Consider the following 20306-nt stretch of genomic DNA (forward strand, 5'->3'; position numbering starts at 1 on the left):
ATCGTATAGTATACAAATTACAACATTGTATTGGAATTTTAAATCAAATCATTAAAATCGCATACCATATCATAACATAAATTAAAATTGTAAACAATTTGCTCGAAATGATTGAAATTGGAGAATTTACAATCGAAAAAAGGACATTTTTTATAGCTGATGTAAGTTTGAATTGATTGACTTTAACTGAAATAGTGCACTATTTGCAGTAGATTACGAGATTATCGTCACAAACAAGTGTATCTTTCAATTATTGGTATCACATGCCATTATGATTATGATATTTCGTGAGAATCGAGAGTAATGTTTACAGTTATATTTCATGATCTATATAAATGAAGTGAGCTAAGCTTTTTCCAATTGACAACAGGCGATACACGAGGGTCAATCAAAAAATACGAAGACTTTTGTCATAGCTATGTTACTCAACGTCATATCATTACTAAATTTGGTAGACATAATTAAGCAATAGTTTCAAACAATTTGCAAGAAAAAAGTTAATAAATTCCTTTATTTCTAAGAATTATTTAGAACCTAATCCTGCAAAAATGAGGTCACGGCGCACGGTCAAAATTTGTGTAATGTCAACAACAAACCATATAATGTTGAAAGCAATATCTCTTTAAATTGGGCTAAAAACCAAATAATATTGAAACCTCAAATTAAGTATAGTCATGGTATTTTATTTTCCAAATAATGATGGTATATATTGTTTCGTCGAACAAATATGAGTAACTAAAGACAGATAGTCCTCTTTAGAATTGACAAAAAACATCGACGTCGCCGGACGTCACGGCGCAACGGGAGGTACAAACAAAATGGATTTAACCCAGAAAAAAGCCGACACAAGCTGTGAAAATGCTTAATGGTGCAAAAAATAAGTCAACAATTATTTGCAAGTTTGTGTTTAACTGTAATAAATTTTGTGGGGGTGGTGGTAATTGTATTTTGAATATCAAACTGTCCAAAACAGAGTAGAATATCTGTAAATATTTGGTCAAAAAATAAGTAACGTCAACCGACTTCAGGGTTATCCTTACTGTTACATAAGAGATACACGGTTTTGAAGAACTTGCATATGATTCTCGAACAAATGTGTGCAAATAAAATGTTAAGTGGTTCAGTGCAATTTTAAATTGTGAGGAGAAAGGCACAAGAGACTAAGCGTGATTATAAAGATGGGGTATATCTATAAACTGTGCGTGTTTAATGTTGACACCATGTTTTGAACGTTACCGTGCGCCGTGGTGACAAAACATGTTGTTTTTAAAAAGGGGTAACAAAAATACTGTGTCATCAAATGGACTAAAACTTCGCATATCAATAACATAAGTGTTGGTGCACAGATTAATCTGTTAAGTATGACTTTCATGAAAAATATATGATAGACAGCCACATTGTCTTCGTATTTTTTGATTGACCCTCGTACAGCTCTTCTTTTTTAATTTCAAGGTATCATGACGGTTATATGTTTAACATATATGTGCTTGTCGTTAATACAAAGCAAGGAAACATATATTTTACTGTTCATTATTAATTATCATTTATTTGCGTAATGATAGAATTAGTGATGTTCAGTCTATAATATGTTTACAAAATGCCCTTTTTAATGTTGCTTGTTCTTAAATGCTACCCAGGACGATGGACATCCTTATGGTATTATTACTCGTTGTTGTTACACAAGCTGAGACGAATACTGGAAGTTGTAAGGAGATGTTACAGGGTTATCTAACAGGACAATTATCGTCTGCTCTAGGAGCATACCAAGTAGAAGCGTTAAGGAAAGAATTCAAAAGTTTTACCGACGTCATCGAAAAATCCATGAGGGAGTTTAAGGAAAACATGAAGTCTGAAGAAAAGATACGTACGTGATATATGATACGAGTTTTGTTTTTTTTATTTTATTGAAGTCACGTAAGTAAGATTTTATTTTTTGAATAAAGTTTTCAGGAGCTAGATTATGAAGTAATAAACACATCTTAATGTATTTTTATTAACAGACACTGGTAACAGTAGTGTAATTTACACCAGATGGGGAAAGAAAACATGCCCTTCTAATGCTGAGTTAGTCCATTCAGGTAAGGTCAATCATTGTCTTTGGAATATAATATCTGGTATATATTAGGGTACATGTATCCATATCTAGTAATTAGAATTATTTACTGACTTAAAAAAAATGCGAGAAAAGTAACAGAAAGCGTCGACGAAATCTGAGTTTGAAACGTGATTGATAATTCAATGATATACTTATTTGCTTTCGAACAAAAACATTTGTCTGCAGATATAAAAAGAATTATTGAAACTACATTTCATTTGGTAGATTAATTGATTTTACCAACTGTTGTTTTAAATTTTTTTTATTAACATCTTTTGTAGGTTATACTGGAGGCTCTCATTATACCCACAAAGGAGCCGCTGTAGAACCTCTTTGTTTACCGAAAAATCCAGAGTGGGGGTTGTACAATGATGGGTATAATGGAGCCAATAATTACGTTTATGGTGCAGAATATGAAACAGGTGAATTTACAGGCTACATTAAAACAATTGAAGATCACGATGTTCCATGTGTCGTTTGTCTGGTTCGACGAAAATCCGTTGTTAAGATGTTTCCAGGTATGTATGAATATTGGAAACTGATGTGCTACTTAACTTAATTCAGTTTCAAGTAAACCTGTTTGAAGTTCTAAGAGGATGCAAAAGAATTTTAAAACATTGAAATACAAGTGTATTTTGTTATATTGTATATTTGAACAAGATATGTTTTGGCAATATTTTAAACAAATCCTATGCACTTTCCTAATTGGTAAGAATTTTAGACAACTTAAACTTTAAAAAAAATAACCCAACCATTGCATTGCACTGTAGACATTTATGCAGAAATATCATCAATCCTAAAAATATCCTGCTTCTATTTATACTTGTTTCTAAAAAAAAAAAATATATATAAAGTATGTCTCTGCGCCGAAGGCTATTTTTTACGGACGACGGACCCAATTTCATTGCACAGATATATCGCGCAGCTAAAAGGAGTGATTGTTAGGAACATCGACATTTAAATATTACGTCACAATTTCCAAAAGTCAATGAAAAATCGCTTATAACGCAATATATAGCTGTTCAATGTCATCAATACACACTTTATGTAGCGCGAGAAGTGGCCGACCTTGGTATAATTTAACTACTAAAATATGCTTTTCAACAATTTTTTAAATTAGCATGCAAATACATCTTTGAGGAATGTTAGGTTATGTGGGGAGTTTTATATTAGTTCAAGTTAATTATAACAATCTACATAGGTTAGTTTATAGAAATTGAGCCAGTGAAGAAATCATTTACATTTCAGTACGCTTCAATACTCGTTATAAAAATAGACTAAAACATCCCCTGTGCTTAATAGGTTTAGAAGTACCTATAATAGACAAAAGTTTAACATACTGTGATAGCTGTTTTGGATCATAAATCAGCCTCTAGATAATGTACATAAACTTTTTCTAAAAGTTTGCCCGGTACGTCTTATGAAAAATTGAAGAAAAATAACTAGAAATCGCATTTTGGCATGTACCCCAATCAAAACGATTTCGATGACATGGTCATTTTTAAATGATATCACTTCAAAATCATCATATAAGTGTCATATTTTAATTTGGATAGACAATTTATTGCAGAATTTTTAAAAAAATTATTTTTTTCTCTCACACAAACGCTTTTTCCAATTTTGTTCAATGTAAAAAAGAGAAGTAACGAATTTTTTTTTTTAAATGACCCCTACGAAAAATCTAATTCAATTTTTGTGTTATTTTTTTTTAATGGGTTTTTATATATCTTTAGTAACTCTAACTCATATAAAATTTTCAGGAAAATCACTTTTGTAGAAGTGAACTGGGTCCGTCGTCCTTAAGTGCTTTAAAATGGGTAAAATGATCATGGTTATGTAACATTTGATCTCTTGGTCCGTTAAAAAGTTACAATATAAATAAACGTTTTACTTTTTTATAGGTTCATTTAAGATATTATGCAGATGTAAATATTGGTTCATAGACATATGTTTGTATATTTATACGGGGATTAAAACACTGTAATTGGTGATGAACACGTCACAAGTAGTGGAACGTAAAATATCATTTATGACTCGAACTAGCGTTTCTGGCGCATTGTACGAGATTTCTAACCACTGATCTTCCGAGACCATATCTGTTGCTTATGAGATCCGACATGTTGTTTAACAGTCTAACACAAGTAAATCCGCAGACAATGCTAAATATGTCATTAAAATAAGTAACTAATATAGCTTATTATAACTTGATAAATTAAAGTAACAATCACTTCTTAAAAGATGTTTTAACTTTCCATATATCGAGGATTTATTTAAAGAATAAGGAATCACTCTTTGATTATTATGAGGTAATAGTTTTGTTCGGCGGATGATCAAATCTATTAAAGCTTGAGGGGCTAGATTTGATCACGCCCCGACCGAAATTATCACCTCATAATATTCAAAGAATGATTCCTTAATACTTAAATAAGTCGCAGGCAAAGACACTGAAAATGTAAATATTATTAATTGAAATTATCATTGCCTCAACATTGTGATGAACACCAGTTCTGTTTCCATGTATTTTATCTTTTTCCGAGGAGTTTAATGTTAATCGACTTCATATTTTTTTTCTTGTTTTCATTTCAAATATATTTTTTTTTTACGTATTTCAAGTTAGGATGGTTCTTAATACCGATCATGATGTTGAAAAAGAACAATTTTTCATTTTTTTTTTTACCAAATGAAATGGATAATAACGTCTATACTGATGCTTTTTGATTCTATGATTTTAATATACATACAATAAAAATACTTTTTTATGAAGCGTAGCTGCTTTTGTAGCAAGAAAAACATGTTACAACGGATGGACATTGGAATACCATGGTTACCTTATGGCGGGTTATCATAATCATAATGCTGGAACAACATACACTTGCATTGACCATCATCCAGACACCTTACATGGTGGTTCTACCAGTAAATATGGAAGACTGTTCTATCCAGTTGAGGCAGCATGTGGTTCCTTGAAGTGCCCTCCTTATGTTGCAGGGAAAGAACTTGTATGTGCTGTTTGTTCAAAAGAATAAACTGTAAAAATTCTGAAAACTCATGTTCATGTTTTTATTATTATTTATATTAAGGTTTTTGGAAAATTGAGGTAATAAAATATTATATTTTGAAGAATATACAGCAATATTTTTGTATCGGATAGTGGTCATTAGGTTTGTTGAATCTTAACAAACTGTTTCAAATACCCCCCCCCCCCCCCCCCGAACATCTCTTAAACAAATTAACATGAACAAAGTCACACGTTTGTGAATTTAATTTTTTTTTAGTGCCGAAACATTCAAGTTGCACACAATTGAGCTTTATCCAAATTTTCTGAGTCTAATTTTCTGAAAGCAAAACCTTACATAAGGTTAGTAATAACTTGCATATATGCAAAATCGTTATGAATAGAAGAAAACGTAATGTGCAAAACGTGTGTGAGCTGTATAATAATTTGGCATTCCACTAAAATACAAACCAACCTCAAATAGAGCATGTTCATTCCGCATAGATGCCAAGTAGCGTGAAAAATGTCTGCCGTCGTTATTTCGACATGGTAAATCCGATTACTTTGTTAGCGAAGAACTTGACTTCGAATTAAAATATACTTGAGGCTATTTTCAACTTTGAATGATAGATGATTAATATTTGGCATTTATTTCATAAGAATGCATAAATATATATATATATATATATATATATATATATATATATATATATATATATATATATATATATATATATATATATATATATATATATATATATATATATATATTCTTTGGATTGACGTATGAACCTTAACATTACCTTTTTTGGTTTTTTTTTATACATCATGACAGCCCCGAGTAAATAATATTTTTAATAACTTTAAACGTGCATTCAAGCTTGATTATGTAGTTTATTTCAAAACAGCATGACAGCATATGATAACTTAAACTAATTTATTAATATAAATAAAATATGTGTTTGACTTTCACATTACATTGATTCAATAGACAATGATTTATCAGATATTAATACCCAATGTATATGTGCTCCCGTGGCATAGTCGAAGTGATCTACACTTGGCCGCTCCATTAAACATAAATTGCCGTTATCATCGGCGCGCCAGTGAATACGGATCGCTGTTAATAAATTTCAATTTAGCCTTGATTTGAAAAAAAAAATCATTTTTGGGCAAAATTATTGAGGCGGCGACCGCCTCGATTCGCCGCCCCTGTTCTAACAATCTTAAAATACAGGTTTCAGATCCATGATTTGATTGGTTATTTTAGATATTGAATCTCGAATTTCGAATCTCGAATGTCGTTTTTCGAATCTCGTATTTCGAATCTCGAATCTCGAATGATCCTTCTCGGCTTTCGTACTTTTTAGATATTTATAATTCAATAACGCAAGACATACACTTTGTCATTTCTATAAATTTATACGCGTTGTACATATTTTACATTTGTATCATATTTGTATAATTCTAATTGATATACTGACTTATGTTATTTTAGAGTAATCAACAAGATATCCAAGCTGCTGTTACTTATTAAGTATTCAACTAGAATACATGTAAATGTTGACCTCTCATTGGGTTGCCTACTGTCTAACTCATGAATTCGTGTTATAAAAACGTACTTTTCTTGTGACATGTTAATACTCTAAAGCATTTTTTCTTTCTTGTTTGATTGAAATGAAGCATAAAAGCTACACTGCAATTTAAATTGTTGTGAGTGACATAGAAAACAAATCAATACTTTTTGTTATTTAATACCAGTATTATGGTATAAATGGCAGACTGTATTGATCAGTTTGCTTTTCTACATTTGTGCGTATATTTTGAATCCATTAAAAAGAATTTAAATTCATTGTTATAACAGCAACAACAAGAATCATAATACAATTGCATACACAATAAAAATAATAAAAGTGTCTAAAGGAGTGGACGCAAGTTCTAAAAAACTAAAGCAGTCCTCTCATAATTGGATACATTATGTTTTACAATGATATACAGTTATCGTTTGAACAAATAAGGGGGTCAATAAAAAATAGAAAGATTTTGTCATAGCTATGATACTTAACGTCATATAATTACTAAATTGATTGTACAAGCCATCACGGCGGACTTGATGCTGCTGACTTTTAAACATGGGTTTTTTCAAACCCGGGTCAATTTCCTTCGTATAAACCACAGAGTTGAAACAAAATGGGGTCTAACAAAACATGGTGCTTGGTAATCTTAATGTCATACTCTGGTAGCCGAATGACAGCCAGAATCATGACAAACAGTGACGTTGCTGCAACAGTTTCAAACAATTTAAATAAAAAATTTAATGTATTGTTTTATTCATGAAAATATATAATAGACAGCCACGTTTGAAGAAATGTTAATTATGATTCTCGAACAAAGTGTGTAAATAAGATGTTAAGTGGTAAAGTATATTCTAAATTGTTAATTGAAAGGCACAGGGGACTAAGCGTGATAAAAAAGATGGGGTATGCCTATTAACTATGCGAGTGTCTTGATGTAATGTTTTGGACGATACAATGCTCCGAAAATACGTAGTAGTATGAAGTGTCACATTTCAATTTAATAAAGGTATTTCGTGAGGATTCAGAAAAATGTTTCATTTTTTTTATTTTCAACTAATTTATATATATATATATATATATATATATATATATATATATATATATATATATATATATATATATATGAAGTAAGTTTAGAAATTTTATGAGGTAGAAGAAGCGACAGACAGATAGTACGTATTCACGGTATTGTTTGCGTCCATTTATTTCGTATTATTCATTAGTTAATGCAATGAGCATTCATTTTTCAGTTCCATGGTAAACATACTAATTTGCATTATAAAACTAATTTAGAATTATATACTGTGGAATCAATTAAATTCTTGGGGGCCAATTTTCGTGGATTATGACTTCTTTGCTCATTCGTGGATGTGTTGCCTACTATTTCAGTAACAAATATACCTCTTTCTAAAATTGTTTTCGTCGAGGATTTAAATTCGTGGGAGAAGGCTACCCACGAGTTCCACGAAAATTGACCCACCACGAAATTTAATGATTCCACAATATGCTATTCCAAAATAAAGATTGCTGATATTTGATAAATTTACAAAAAGTTCTCAATATGAGTTCTTAAATTCTATCCAGGACAATGGGAATCTTGATTTTGGTATTGCTCTTTGCTGCTACACAAGCTGAGACAAACGCCGGAAGTTGTAAAGACATGTTACAGGGTTATCTGACAGGACAACTATCGTCCGCTCTTGGAGCGTACAAAGTAGAGGCTCTCAGGCGGGAATTCAAAAGTTTTACTGGCGTCATCGAGAAATCAATAAAAGAGTTTAAAGAAAACGTGAAGTCTGAATTAAAGACACGTAAGATGGTATTATTTAATATTGATATTTTCTAATGGCTCAAATTATGATTCTCAAGAATATCTCACTTTATTTATTATTTGACAGACACCAGTAACAGTAGTGTAGTTTACACCAGATGGGGAAAGAAAACATGTCCCTCCAATGCAGAGTTAGTCCATTCAGGTAAAAAAATACTTTTTAGTCTTGTAAAAATTAGCACGCATTTATTCATCTTTAGTATCAGTAACGATTCACTGACCGAGAAAATATGAAAAACAGTAAAAATAAGTGTGTAAAAGATCTTGAAGTGGAGCCTATTTTTGACAGTTCGATAACAACTTAGCAAAATTATTGAATGATAAAATAAAAATGAATTATTATTCAAAAACATCTCCTTTGATATATTAATTGATTTTCTATTATACTGTATTTGTTTATTTTTATAACCTCTTGTAAAGGGTTTACTGGAGGCTCTTATCATAATCACAAAGGAGCTGCTGTAGAGCCTCTCTGTTTACCGAGGAATCCAGAGTGGGGGATGTACACTGATGGGCATGATGGATACAGAAATTACATTCATGGTGCGGAATATGAGTCTGGTTCTTTTAGGGGTTACATGAAAAAAGTTCATAATAACGATGTTCCGTGTGCTGTTTGTCTTGTGCGCCAAAGATCTGTCATTAATATGTTTCCAGGTTAGTATCAACGAGCAAATGAAATTTTCTATCAATCTTGTAAAAAATAATAAGTGTTTTATATGGCTTGACAAGGGGTTTTTTGTCATGTAACAACCAAGGCGTTTCAAATGAATTGACTTTTTGGCTTTTTGGCAGGTGGAACAACTTAAGGCAGAACTATATAATAATACCTCGATCACGGTTTTATAAAAATTTTGGTAGACACATCAATCCGAATATAAAATATTTTTATTTAAAAATAATTGGATCTTTTACCATTTCTGTTTCTTAGAATTCATAGTAGGGAAACTTAGTCCGTTTCAAGTAACCGACTTTTCCATTTCTCATTTATGATTTTAAACGAAATCAGCTGTTGTATCCTTTTATCTGACTTATAGTCTCTATATAAAAGATTGCATATAAACAATTTATTGAAGGAAACATTCTTTTGTATGGATTTAATGCCATTGTAGCGAGAAAAACGTGTTACAAAGGATGGACATTGGAATACCATGGTTACCTAATGGCGGGGTATTATGATCATCCAGCTGGAACAACCTACACCTGTGTTGATAGTCGTCCTGACACCTTAGCTGGGGGCTCTGTGGGTAAAGATGGTAAACTCTTTTACATGGTAGAGGCTACATGCAACCCCTTGAAGTGCCCTCCTTATGTAGAAGGAAGAGAACTTGTGTGTTCTGTTTGTTCTAAAGAATAAAACATTAATTCAAGTATTATTCAATTTTTGTGTATTAACATTTCAAGTTTTAAGAATGAGGAAAAACGGTTTATGGTAAAGAATATGCTGAACTGCAGTTAATTGATACCTTAATTTTTTTTTACAACAGGTTATTTTCGTTCTGATATCACTTTAGAATTAGCCAGCAACATAGTGATTTCCAATTTCGGAAATGTAAATTCTTGTAAATTTAAAAACATGATTTACACGATTGTAATAAACTTGGAAGATCATTTTAACCGATGAAGCATATATTCGTGGATTGTTGGGTTTAAATAATTTATGAGAATGTAATTTCATGAACACAGCAGTTTATAAAGCTATTTGTTGGGAAGGGCTATAAAGAATGACACAAAAATTAAATTGAACAACCACGAATTCTAATGATTCCACATATTTGCTAGCCAAGGGTTCACGACCCATTCTGATTCTCTACCACTTTTGGTGGAATTAGCCTATTTTTTTTAACTTAGCACAGCGTCGTTGAGCCATTGATTTAAATTTCAGCAACCTAAACTGTTCATCTAAGACGTATTAGAAAAAATGGCAGTGTCGAAAACAAACAAAAGGAGAATAATAAAGAAAAACATATATTTGTAATACTAGTAATATATCGTATGCTATTTATTTATCACATCAAAATTGTTTTAATGATTGTATTAAGATTTTATATAAACACACAACGAAGTTCGCTGCCAATAAGTAGATTCTTTGGTTTGAACATATTTTATTGTATATATAATATACAAAGGGTTCGAACACAAGTTCTTGCAACTTACTAGGTTCTTTGCGATCGCTTTGCTTCGCAGCCAATCAGATTTCGTTGCGCTTGTTTTAATCTTGTAGACAACTAAAGGTTGTAGAAGATCAGAGTGGATCGGAAACTCTTGGCAAACGAAGATAATGATTCTGCAAAATCCAAAAAAATGCAAGAACATAATATCTTTCTAATATATTCATGCATGGCAGTTCCTTTGTTTCAAAGCAAAACATGATACTGAAAATTTTTAAAGAATATAGATAATCACAAGCATACGGTCGCGTTTGAAATAATTTTTGCCAAAAAATAGAGTTTGGATTGAAAAAGACGTGTGTGAAATGCGTACCCTAGTAATAGTCGGTACACATTGGCGCAAACTCTTTTCTAATTTTATGTGATGTAGGACGTGATCAGGATTTTATCCTTGGATTACGTTTTGATGTCTTTCTCATCATCTTCAGATTCTTGTGTTTTGTTTGACCTAAGATTTCCAAGGGGTTGAACCTTCATGTAACATGGTTTACGGCTTATTTGTGAAAAAATTGCTGTTTTTGAAATTTGAAATGATTAAAGTCATAACTTAAAAAAAAAAAAAAACTCTGGTACTACTGGGGATTTCGGATCCACCATTACTCCTGCGATGTCAATTTACATTTAAAGTATTTAATCGTGCACTGGAGAGTGACGAATCCTTTCTGTCCAGCAACGTTGGTAAATTTCAAAGTGGTTCATGGAATAAGACTGTTTATTCAAGCTATATCTTAATAACGGTCTAGCCTGCAAAAACGCGCGAAACGCAAATGACATTGATTTTAGCAGGACGGCCATTTTAAGTTTGCATTATTACCGATGTACACGTAGTTTACAATGATTTATTTAAAAAAAGGTTTGATAAGCTACACTGACATGAAGGGATGTGTAACCTACATTAATAAAAATCAATAGCATATGGTCAATTTTACATTAATGTTATTGTACGTACAACCATTCTTCAAAATCTTTACCATTTTATTTACCCTTGCTTTTAAAACTGGTTTTATAGAACTATGCAACAGCAATAGTTATTCGAATAAAAGTTGATATCTGTCTTTTTGCAACTAAAAAAAAATGAAATGAATAAAAAGTTTTCTTTCAGTTCTTTAATAGATTGAAAGAATATTCCTTAAATTTCTTTATTGATTTCCGTCATATTTGAAACAATGAAATCTATTAATTGACAAATTCTCAAAAGAATGAACAAACTTTATTCTATATAAATGATATTGATTTCATGTTTTCTGATTTTGTATTTATCTGTATTTATATTGCTTAGGTACATTTTGAGGATGCACATTTTACCATGAAACGAATAACATCAGTAACATACTTTTCAATGTTTGGTGTCACATTTCAATTTGATTATGCTATTTCGTGAGAATCAAGAGTATTCCTCACATTTATGATTACATATTATATATTTATATAGAGACAGTTAAAATTTTTCTCATTGTTAACAAACAAACAATATACATCACTCTTACTACCAAACAATGACTATCCTTGTGCTGTTGTTCCTCGTTTCTGTGACACAAGCTGAGACAAACACCGGAAGTTGTAAAGACATGTTACAGGGCTACCTGACAGGACATTTGTCGTCTGCTCTAGGAGCGTACAAGGTAGAAGCTTTGAGGCGGGAATTCAAAAGTTTTACTGACATCATCGAGAAGTCCATGAACGAATTTGAAGAAAACATCAGGTCCAAGGTAAAAACACGTACGTAAGATGATATTTTTATATAAAACTTTGAGGATCCAGAATATGATTTATAAGAAATAATATTTAAATTTCAATCTTTATACTTATGATAATAATATTGTTAATTAATGATAATCAAATATCTTGGGATTTTAACAGACATCAGTAACAGCAGTGTAGTTTACACAAGGTGGGGAAAGAAAACTTGTCCATCCAATGCCGAGTTAGTCCATTCAGGTAAAGATAATCATTGGCTGTCGTTCTTTGTCTGGTAGATGGTTGCATACAAGTATTCATATATAGTAGTTACAATGATCAATTAGCTGAAACAATTATAAAGTACGTGCACAAAAGTGAAGAAGAAAGACTATTAGTTCAATGATAAGATAACAAAATTATTTTATGACAAATTCAAAATGCTGTTTTACATGTCAGGGTCGGGAATAGAAAATACACAACTCGTTTGATAAAAATCATATACCATCAATGATAAGATAACAAAATTATTTTATGACAAATTCAAAATGCTGTTTTACATGTCAGGGTCGGGAATAGAAAATACACAACTCGTTTGATAAAAATCATATACCATCGCAAATCATTATTGTTTTTTATTGCATCTTGTTTAAAACCTCCATGTTTTCTTTAAAAGTATAGTTGTGAGGCGCACAACATATTACTTCAATGCATCATCAAATTTACGCCTGGAAAAATTTCCTTGAAAATATAATGACTGCATTAAATGGTCCACAAGTACAACTCCACACTTTTAAAGGGACATGGTCACGATTTTGGTCAAAATTATTTTTTCGAAGTGAAAATTCTAGTTTTTGACAGAAAATGAATGTGTTAATTGTTAGGAACTGTTTGTTTATGCTTAATATGAAGAAGAAGGTCGACAAATCAGTTTGAAAAAAAGAGAGATTTTTACTGGTATATTGAACCAATGTAAACATAAACAGGGCACGAGCCTTCTTTAAATGACGAAGAATTGCAAGCCCTGTATCTTGCTTAAAACTCAACGACTGGCATCTAAATGTCATTTGATCATAAGAAATGTATTCCTAAAGCGTTGTAAATAATAAAAACAAAAAAATAAAATTTGACCAAAATCGTGACCATGCCCCGTTAATTGAATGGTTGTTGGTGTTTCTTATCCTGTGTAGGGTTTACTGGAGGCTCTTTTTATACACACAACGGGGCAGCTGTAGAACCTCTTTGTTTACCGAGGAATCGAGAGTGGGGACTGTACAGTGATGGGCACGATGGACCAAAGAATTACATTCATGGTGCAGAATATGAGACTAATTCATTTAAGGGTTACATGAAAACAGTTCATGATCACGATGTTACTTGTGTTGTTTGTCTGGTTCGCCAAAGGTCCGTTGTTCAATTGTTTCCAGGTTTGTTTAAAAAATGGAAACCTATATATTTCTTATATATATATATATATAGAGAGAGAGAGAGAGAGAGAGAGAGAGAGAGAGAGAGAGAGAGAGAGAGAGAGAGAGATTTAAATAAGATTTATCGAGTAACAGAGAGCGAAGTTTTGAATTTGATACATTTGACTCTACAATTATTGCTATATAATAACTTTTAAGTTATTTTTTTAATTAAATGTCATTTGTAATAATGTGTATTTTGGATTTTTTAACAGTTATTCTATTTTTGAAACCAAAATGAGAAAAGGTCTTTTAAAATTGTCAAATTACTAGCAAATGCGTTTTAAGTACCAATCTCGATCGGTCACACATTGTACCCGTCATCGACCAATGGTTTATTTCAATAAGGCTGATTTGTTTATAAAGCTTTTGTGATTAATATATTTATATTCAGTAATATGAAAACTAATGCATTTGTTTGTAAGAATTAGATAAAAGGATGTTCATTTTTCTCAAATAACCGTCACCAAATATTCTCGTCAAAACTTTTATTTAGACATATATGCTTTGCATGGTATCCAAATGTATTAAAAGGCCATCAATACCAGAAACAGTTACTTTAGATTTTCTATTCACCCCCCCCCCCCCCACACACACACACACACGACTGATTATAAAGATCTCTTTTTTTTTGGTGGGCTTTTATCGAAGATCAGTTCTTCTTACAGTGAACATTCTTGGTACGTGAAAAATGTTATTTTTCATTTACTGCTGACATTGAAAGATTTATTTTTTCACTCCCGCCAAACAAATGTTCATGTCTTAATCTGTACAAAAACATATTTGTGTTTGGGGAAACGGGTTTATGACCATTTAATTTTCTTTTTGGTGCTAAATATACTTTTTTATGGATTCGATTAGGTGATTGTTAATGTTTTCATTATATTGACAATATATTATAAACTATAAAAAATCACACTTGTACAACAGTGATACCCCTTAACTTAATATCAATCACCTGGAAAGTATTCATTTTAAAACCAAACAGTTCTAAATAATGTTCAGTTAATATAGGTATTTCCATCATGGTAAAAAAGAAGACAAAACAAATATAAAGACAATTTAGATATAAAAGTCAACAGAATTCAACAAGTTTAATTATATTCAAATCAAATTAGCTGATGCACTCATTATTATATATATTATTGGGCATTAAAAGATACACTGCTGCACGTTTTGTCCAAGAGGGCTGATGTGAGAATAAATAAATAGTGTTTGACTGTAACTTATATAAATTAAGTTGTTGGTTAAATGATTTAACTTTTCAAGTGAAATTAAGATCTTGTAGAACTTTATTGGTCGTTTGTTAATTAAAAATAATAGTAATAGAATATGCCTCATTGCAACATTGCATATGTTTACTGTATATTTGAGCATTAAGTGAACATTTTCTTAAATGCATTATTTTATAAGGGCAACGGTGTGTGCATACAAATTTGTTTGCAAATACTACTTATAACGTTAGTTACTGACTCACTACGGAAATATATTGGGTTGATCAATCGGCTTCGCCTCGCCATCTATGAGATTGATCGACCCAATATATTTCCTTAGTGAGTCAGTAACTAACCTAATAAGTGTTCTGTTTTCTTGAGGACTATCAAGCGACATATTTTTTCACAAATAGCGATGATCTACGCAAAGCCATGTACAAGATGCCTTACACTTTTTCCAATTTAACTCAATTAAACTCTTCAATATTTTTAATCTCACCTTTCAAATACTCTTTAAAAATCTTTGATTCACCTATGTTCACTTACAATGTTTTGTTTCTATTCAATTTGAAAATTTTTGTCCCTTTCATCTGCAGAGATTTGAGCAAATTTCGACGCTGCCATTTTGTTCTGCTCCAGACAAAACAATGTAACGTCAATATTCTAAGGGCAACTACTCTAATTTTAAAGAATTTAAAAGGGCAACTACTCCAAATACTTTAAGAACTAGCATGCGGTTTATGTATTGAATGCTATGAAATGTCAAAATGAGTAAGGGAAGCGTCGGCCAATGACGGCCATATTGCCTCATAGTACTTCTCACCGAACAAATATAGAGATATATGAGGCAATCACGTGCTATGTCTAAACCAATGAAAGTGCGACATTTCAGTCCACGGGAAAACAAATGGGCTATATCTTTCATAAAAAATGATTTAAAGCTGATATCTATATTATTTTAAAGACAATATGCCTATACATCTAATTGTTTTAACCTATTTTTCTACAAGGATGCAATGTCATTATAGCAAGAAAAACGTGTTACAAAGGATGGACATTGGAATACCATGGATACCTTATGGCGGGGTATTATGGTCATGATGCTGGAACAACCTTCACCTGTGTTGAGAGTCATCCAGACACCTTACACGGTGGTTCTAAAAGTAAACGATGTTATCTCCTGTACCTGGTAGAGGCTACATGTGGCTCACTTAAGTGTCCACCATATGTAGAGGGAAGAGAAATTGTGTGTGCAGTTTGTTCTAAAAAATAAAACACCGTGTCTTTATCATATTAATTCAAGATAAGAAAAAATTTGTTTTGTCTTGAAGAATATTCTGCAAATAACATGCATTTCTAATAATATATAGGGATTTTCTTGCATGTTTAAAAACACATTTTACCCGTTTAAACTGTATCAAATAAATACGAGAAGAGGTATCGTGCAAATAAATTAATACATGTAGACAGTATATCTGTTATCTCAAAACAAAACTATGATACTAGATAAATAAGTTTTACAAGGTAAATAATAACATGCAATGGAAGAGTGGTTTTATATTTGGAACGAGTTTGGATGTCTTTTGCTCTGCCTTCAGAATTGAAGTTTTGCGCAACTGTAGTTTTAAAAACAAATACCATCTCTTCTGAAATTGCCGATTATAGCAATTACAAATTTCATTGAATGGTAGTCAAAATAAACTGGAAAATAACATTTTATGGAGATTTTTTATCGTTTTTTAATTGTTTATTTCCGAGTAAAAAAAATGGAAGAACAAATTGAAATAAAACGATTGTTCAAACACATTATGCTAATCTATGATTTGTAAGTCGTTAAAAATTATTCTCCAGATAAATTACAAGGAATTTAATGTACCCCTTGAATTTTAAATGATAAAGAACAATTATGGTGACTTGATTATGCATATTCAAATCCAAAACTTTCCATTTCTCTTAATATGTGCATGGGTTGTTTTTTTCTAAATTGTGACAGACCGAATGTAATAATACTCAAAGTTATTGATTGCGTCGATAGCGTTACGATTATATAAATTGGAATTGATAACTAATATGCATGCAATTGAAAAGAGAATCTTCATTTTTCCTTTCATTGAAATCATGAAGAATGAATAGTTTTTCCTCTTACAATAAAAAAACGCGTAACAGAAGATCACAACCCAGAAAATGTATTACATAATTAGTCTAAACGTGAAGCAAATCTATAGAAATCTATATGTAATACAACCTTATCTACTAAACGTCAGGTAAATGGGCCAATTTACGCCGTTTTTCTTAACCAAGAAAAAGTCATCAGTTTTTATTCCTATCTAATATCAGAAATTATAAAGCGTAACTTCACTCCAAAACCATTTTCATCTACATTTGTATATAACTGTTTATTTGCATTTCTTATCTGAAAATTGTGCTGGGGCAAGTATGCACTTGATATCGATGTTTCCTGTCCAGAGAACTCATAGAAAAAACCCAATTGTTTGCCTTAACACATACTCTCTGTGAAATTAGATCATCATCAATTTGAGACTTCTCTATCATTACATCGATAAAACAATTGATCTTGTTAAACATTAGTATATGATACTGATATGGGCATTGATAACAATTAATATCTAAAAGGAAAATATATTCCGCAGTTCAATAAAATCTTATTCTAGTGAAATAGGGTCAAATAGATTGATTGCAGACAAAAATGCACAACCTAAAGTATGGACATTAAAATTATGCTTAAAATATTTTTTTCCACACCCGATGGCAAGAAATTCAGGAGCGAAATTGATACTAAGAATCAAGACGGACTGGCGTACATGGATTACGTGTCTATCACTTTATTTTTATCGAATAATAGAACAAATTCTGGAAAGAGAAAGTCTTTAAAGTAGTGATATTTCTGTAAAATTTGTGTAAAATTAATAGCCATGGGAAATATTCTGTTAGGTAATCTAAACGTCTAAAATGTTCTTATAACATAATTTCATTTATATAGTAACACAATTATGTAGAGAAAATACAATTCAACCCATAATGTCTTAAACGAAGAATAAGTTCAAAGAAGAAGTTGTAAACAATATAATTATCTGCAGATCAAACACAGTAGTTTGCAATGAAAACCGTGAGACTAAAAAAACACAAACCTTAGACTACAAATACCTATAAATAATAAGATTATGCTATTTTTAAAAAATGATATTATACAGTGATTATTCTAAATGTCATATTCTTCATTAGTACATATATCTTTTATGCAATAATAGGTACACATGCAGAGTGTTATAGTAATTATATTCCTTTTATCGTAAAACACTATCATAAGATTTGATAAAATCAATCAAAAGAAAAAAAGTTATGCTTAAAAAAGTAAAAAAAAACCAAATGGACGATTTTTTGTCATGTCTAATACTAATTATGCATAGAATCCGAGATAGACAAGAGTGTTTTATCAAAGCCATGGCATATTCAGCTTTAAAGGGGCATGGGAACGATTTTGGTCAATTTATTTTTCGATTTTAATGTTAACAATGCTTTAGTAAGGCATTTTTAATAGGCAACCAAAGTTTGAGTGTCATTTGATGAGTTATTAGCGAGTGACAGAGCTTTCAATTCTTCGCAATGTAAACATACCGTTTGTTTACACTTAAAATGTTGAAGTAAAAATTCCAGTTTTAGACCTAAAATAAATGTATTAATTGTAATGAGATGTTTATTTATGCTTTAAATGAATAATAAGATAGACAAACAAGCTTTAAAACGATTTTTTTTCACTAGTATATTGAACCTATGTAAACATAAACAGGGCACGAGCCCTGTTTACATGACGAAGAATTGTGAGCCCTGTATCTTGCTTAAAACTCAACGACTGACACCAATGTTTCATTTGATCATCAGAAATGCATTCCTAAAGCATTGCAAATAATAAACACAGAAAAATAAAATTTGACCAAAATCGTGACCATGCCCATATAAAGGTATTCTATACATTTATTGCCTGATGGTGATGGAAATGTAAATATATATTCTCCTAGGAAAAATTATATTTCCCCAAGGCTTTGCCGAGAGAAGTATGCTTATATAAGGGGTGGGGGGGGGGAGGGGTAAATCTTCATTCATGCAATTACAGTTTCATTATACCGAACAACAGATGATAACATAAAATACCTCGATTTTTAAAGATTTTTTCGACTTGTGAAAAGCAATTACGTTGTGATTGTTTGGGGGTTTTTTTGTGTGTCTCTCTTTATTAGATTCGAATCAAATAGACTAAAATTGGTTTTTATGATTAAAAGAGAATTTAATTCATTAATGTTTTCCGTTTCCAACGGAAGATCTTGTACTAATTCTGAGGGTACATGTATTTCTTCATTAGTGTTATTCTTCTTCGAGACGTTTTCTAAACCTTAATAACTTTTTTGTTTGTCATCCGATTTCATTAAAATTTTCAGGTTGTATTGAAATTACGTTTACTTTTCAAGTCACCAAATAAAAATGAGAAATCATAAATTCCGGGTTCGAGTTATTCCCCTTTTTTGGTGGACATTTTGGGACATTCGTTTCCGGACAAAGGCTCCGAAATGGTCCGTAGCAAATAATCCAAAGTTAGAAATCTTTAAAATTGACACTCTGAATTTCGTATTTTAGTTTTTTACAATTGTACCTTTTGAATTATATAATCAAAATCTACGTTTAAAAAATTGCTATTTTTTACTCATGTTTTTGTTTTGAACTTTTTAGTTTGAAATATTTTCTGATTGCATATAGAACAAAAGTTGTGCATAAATTAAAGGGCTTTCATTTGAGACCAGTAAGAAGGGGCTGGCTCCTTAAGGTTCCTCACAACACCTTGAAATAGTTCCTCAAATCATCAGAAAATTAATTGAATATGATAGAAAGCATGATGGATAAGTATATGTGTCAAATAGGCGAAAAAAGTGCAATTTTAGAAAAAAAATATGATATTTTCAAAAATTTAATTCGGTTATCATAAACAAAAGCCCCAGGTGGATTCAAACTCATGTCCTGTGGTTCACAAGCCTGATACTTTAACCACTGAACTATGACGATATACATCTGAGTTGATTGATACAAACAGTTTAACAAAACATTTAAATCGCCATCTTGTGACGTAGTGTCTGAAAAAGTATAAGTCTCGGTGCGGTGAAGTACCTTAAGTAAGGGATATGGGCGCCTGTAAAGTATTTGTTGCATAATTAAAAAAAAGATACATGCTACGATGATGATGTCGCTTGAACATATGTTTTTCATTATCTT

The 20306-nt window shown here is 31.2% G+C and overlaps 1 protein-coding gene across 1 annotated transcript; it reads left to right on the top strand.

Annotated features, from left to right (window-relative positions):
* Positions 1-1641: 1641 nt before the first annotated feature.
* Positions 1642-16299, top strand: LOC128180539 (uncharacterized). Its single transcript, XM_052848655.1, has 12 exons — positions 1642-1864; positions 2377-2613; positions 4877-5098; positions 7918-7924; positions 8252-8478; positions 8566-8643; positions 8919-9155; positions 9611-9827; positions 12162-12247; positions 12530-12607; positions 13537-13773; positions 16055-16299. The coding sequence occupies exons 1-12, from the start codon at positions 1642-1644 to the stop codon at positions 16297-16299; spliced, it is 2094 nt and encodes a 697-aa protein (XP_052704615.1).
* Positions 16300-20306: the final 4007 nt, after the last annotated feature.

The sequence above is a fragment of the Crassostrea angulata genome, chromosome 4, assembly GCF_025612915.1.
Source record: "Crassostrea angulata isolate pt1a10 chromosome 4, ASM2561291v2, whole genome shotgun sequence".
Lineage (NCBI taxonomy): Eukaryota > Metazoa > Mollusca > Bivalvia > Ostreida > Ostreidae > Magallana > Magallana angulata.

Bases quoted from the DNA above. Each gene is read 5' to 3' on its own strand.
- LOC128180539 (XM_052848655.1), top strand. From the start codon at position 1,642: ATGGACATCCTTATGGTATTATTACTCGTTGTTGTTACACAAGCTGAG. The intron at 12,608-13,536 runs GTAAAGATAATC...TATCCTGTGTAG, and splicing joins TGCCGAGTTAGTCCATTCAG to GGTTTACTGGAGGCTCTTTT. The intron at 13,774-16,054 runs GTTTGTTTAAAA...ATGTCATTATAG, and splicing joins CGTTGTTCAATTGTTTCCAG to CAAGAAAAACGTGTTACAAA.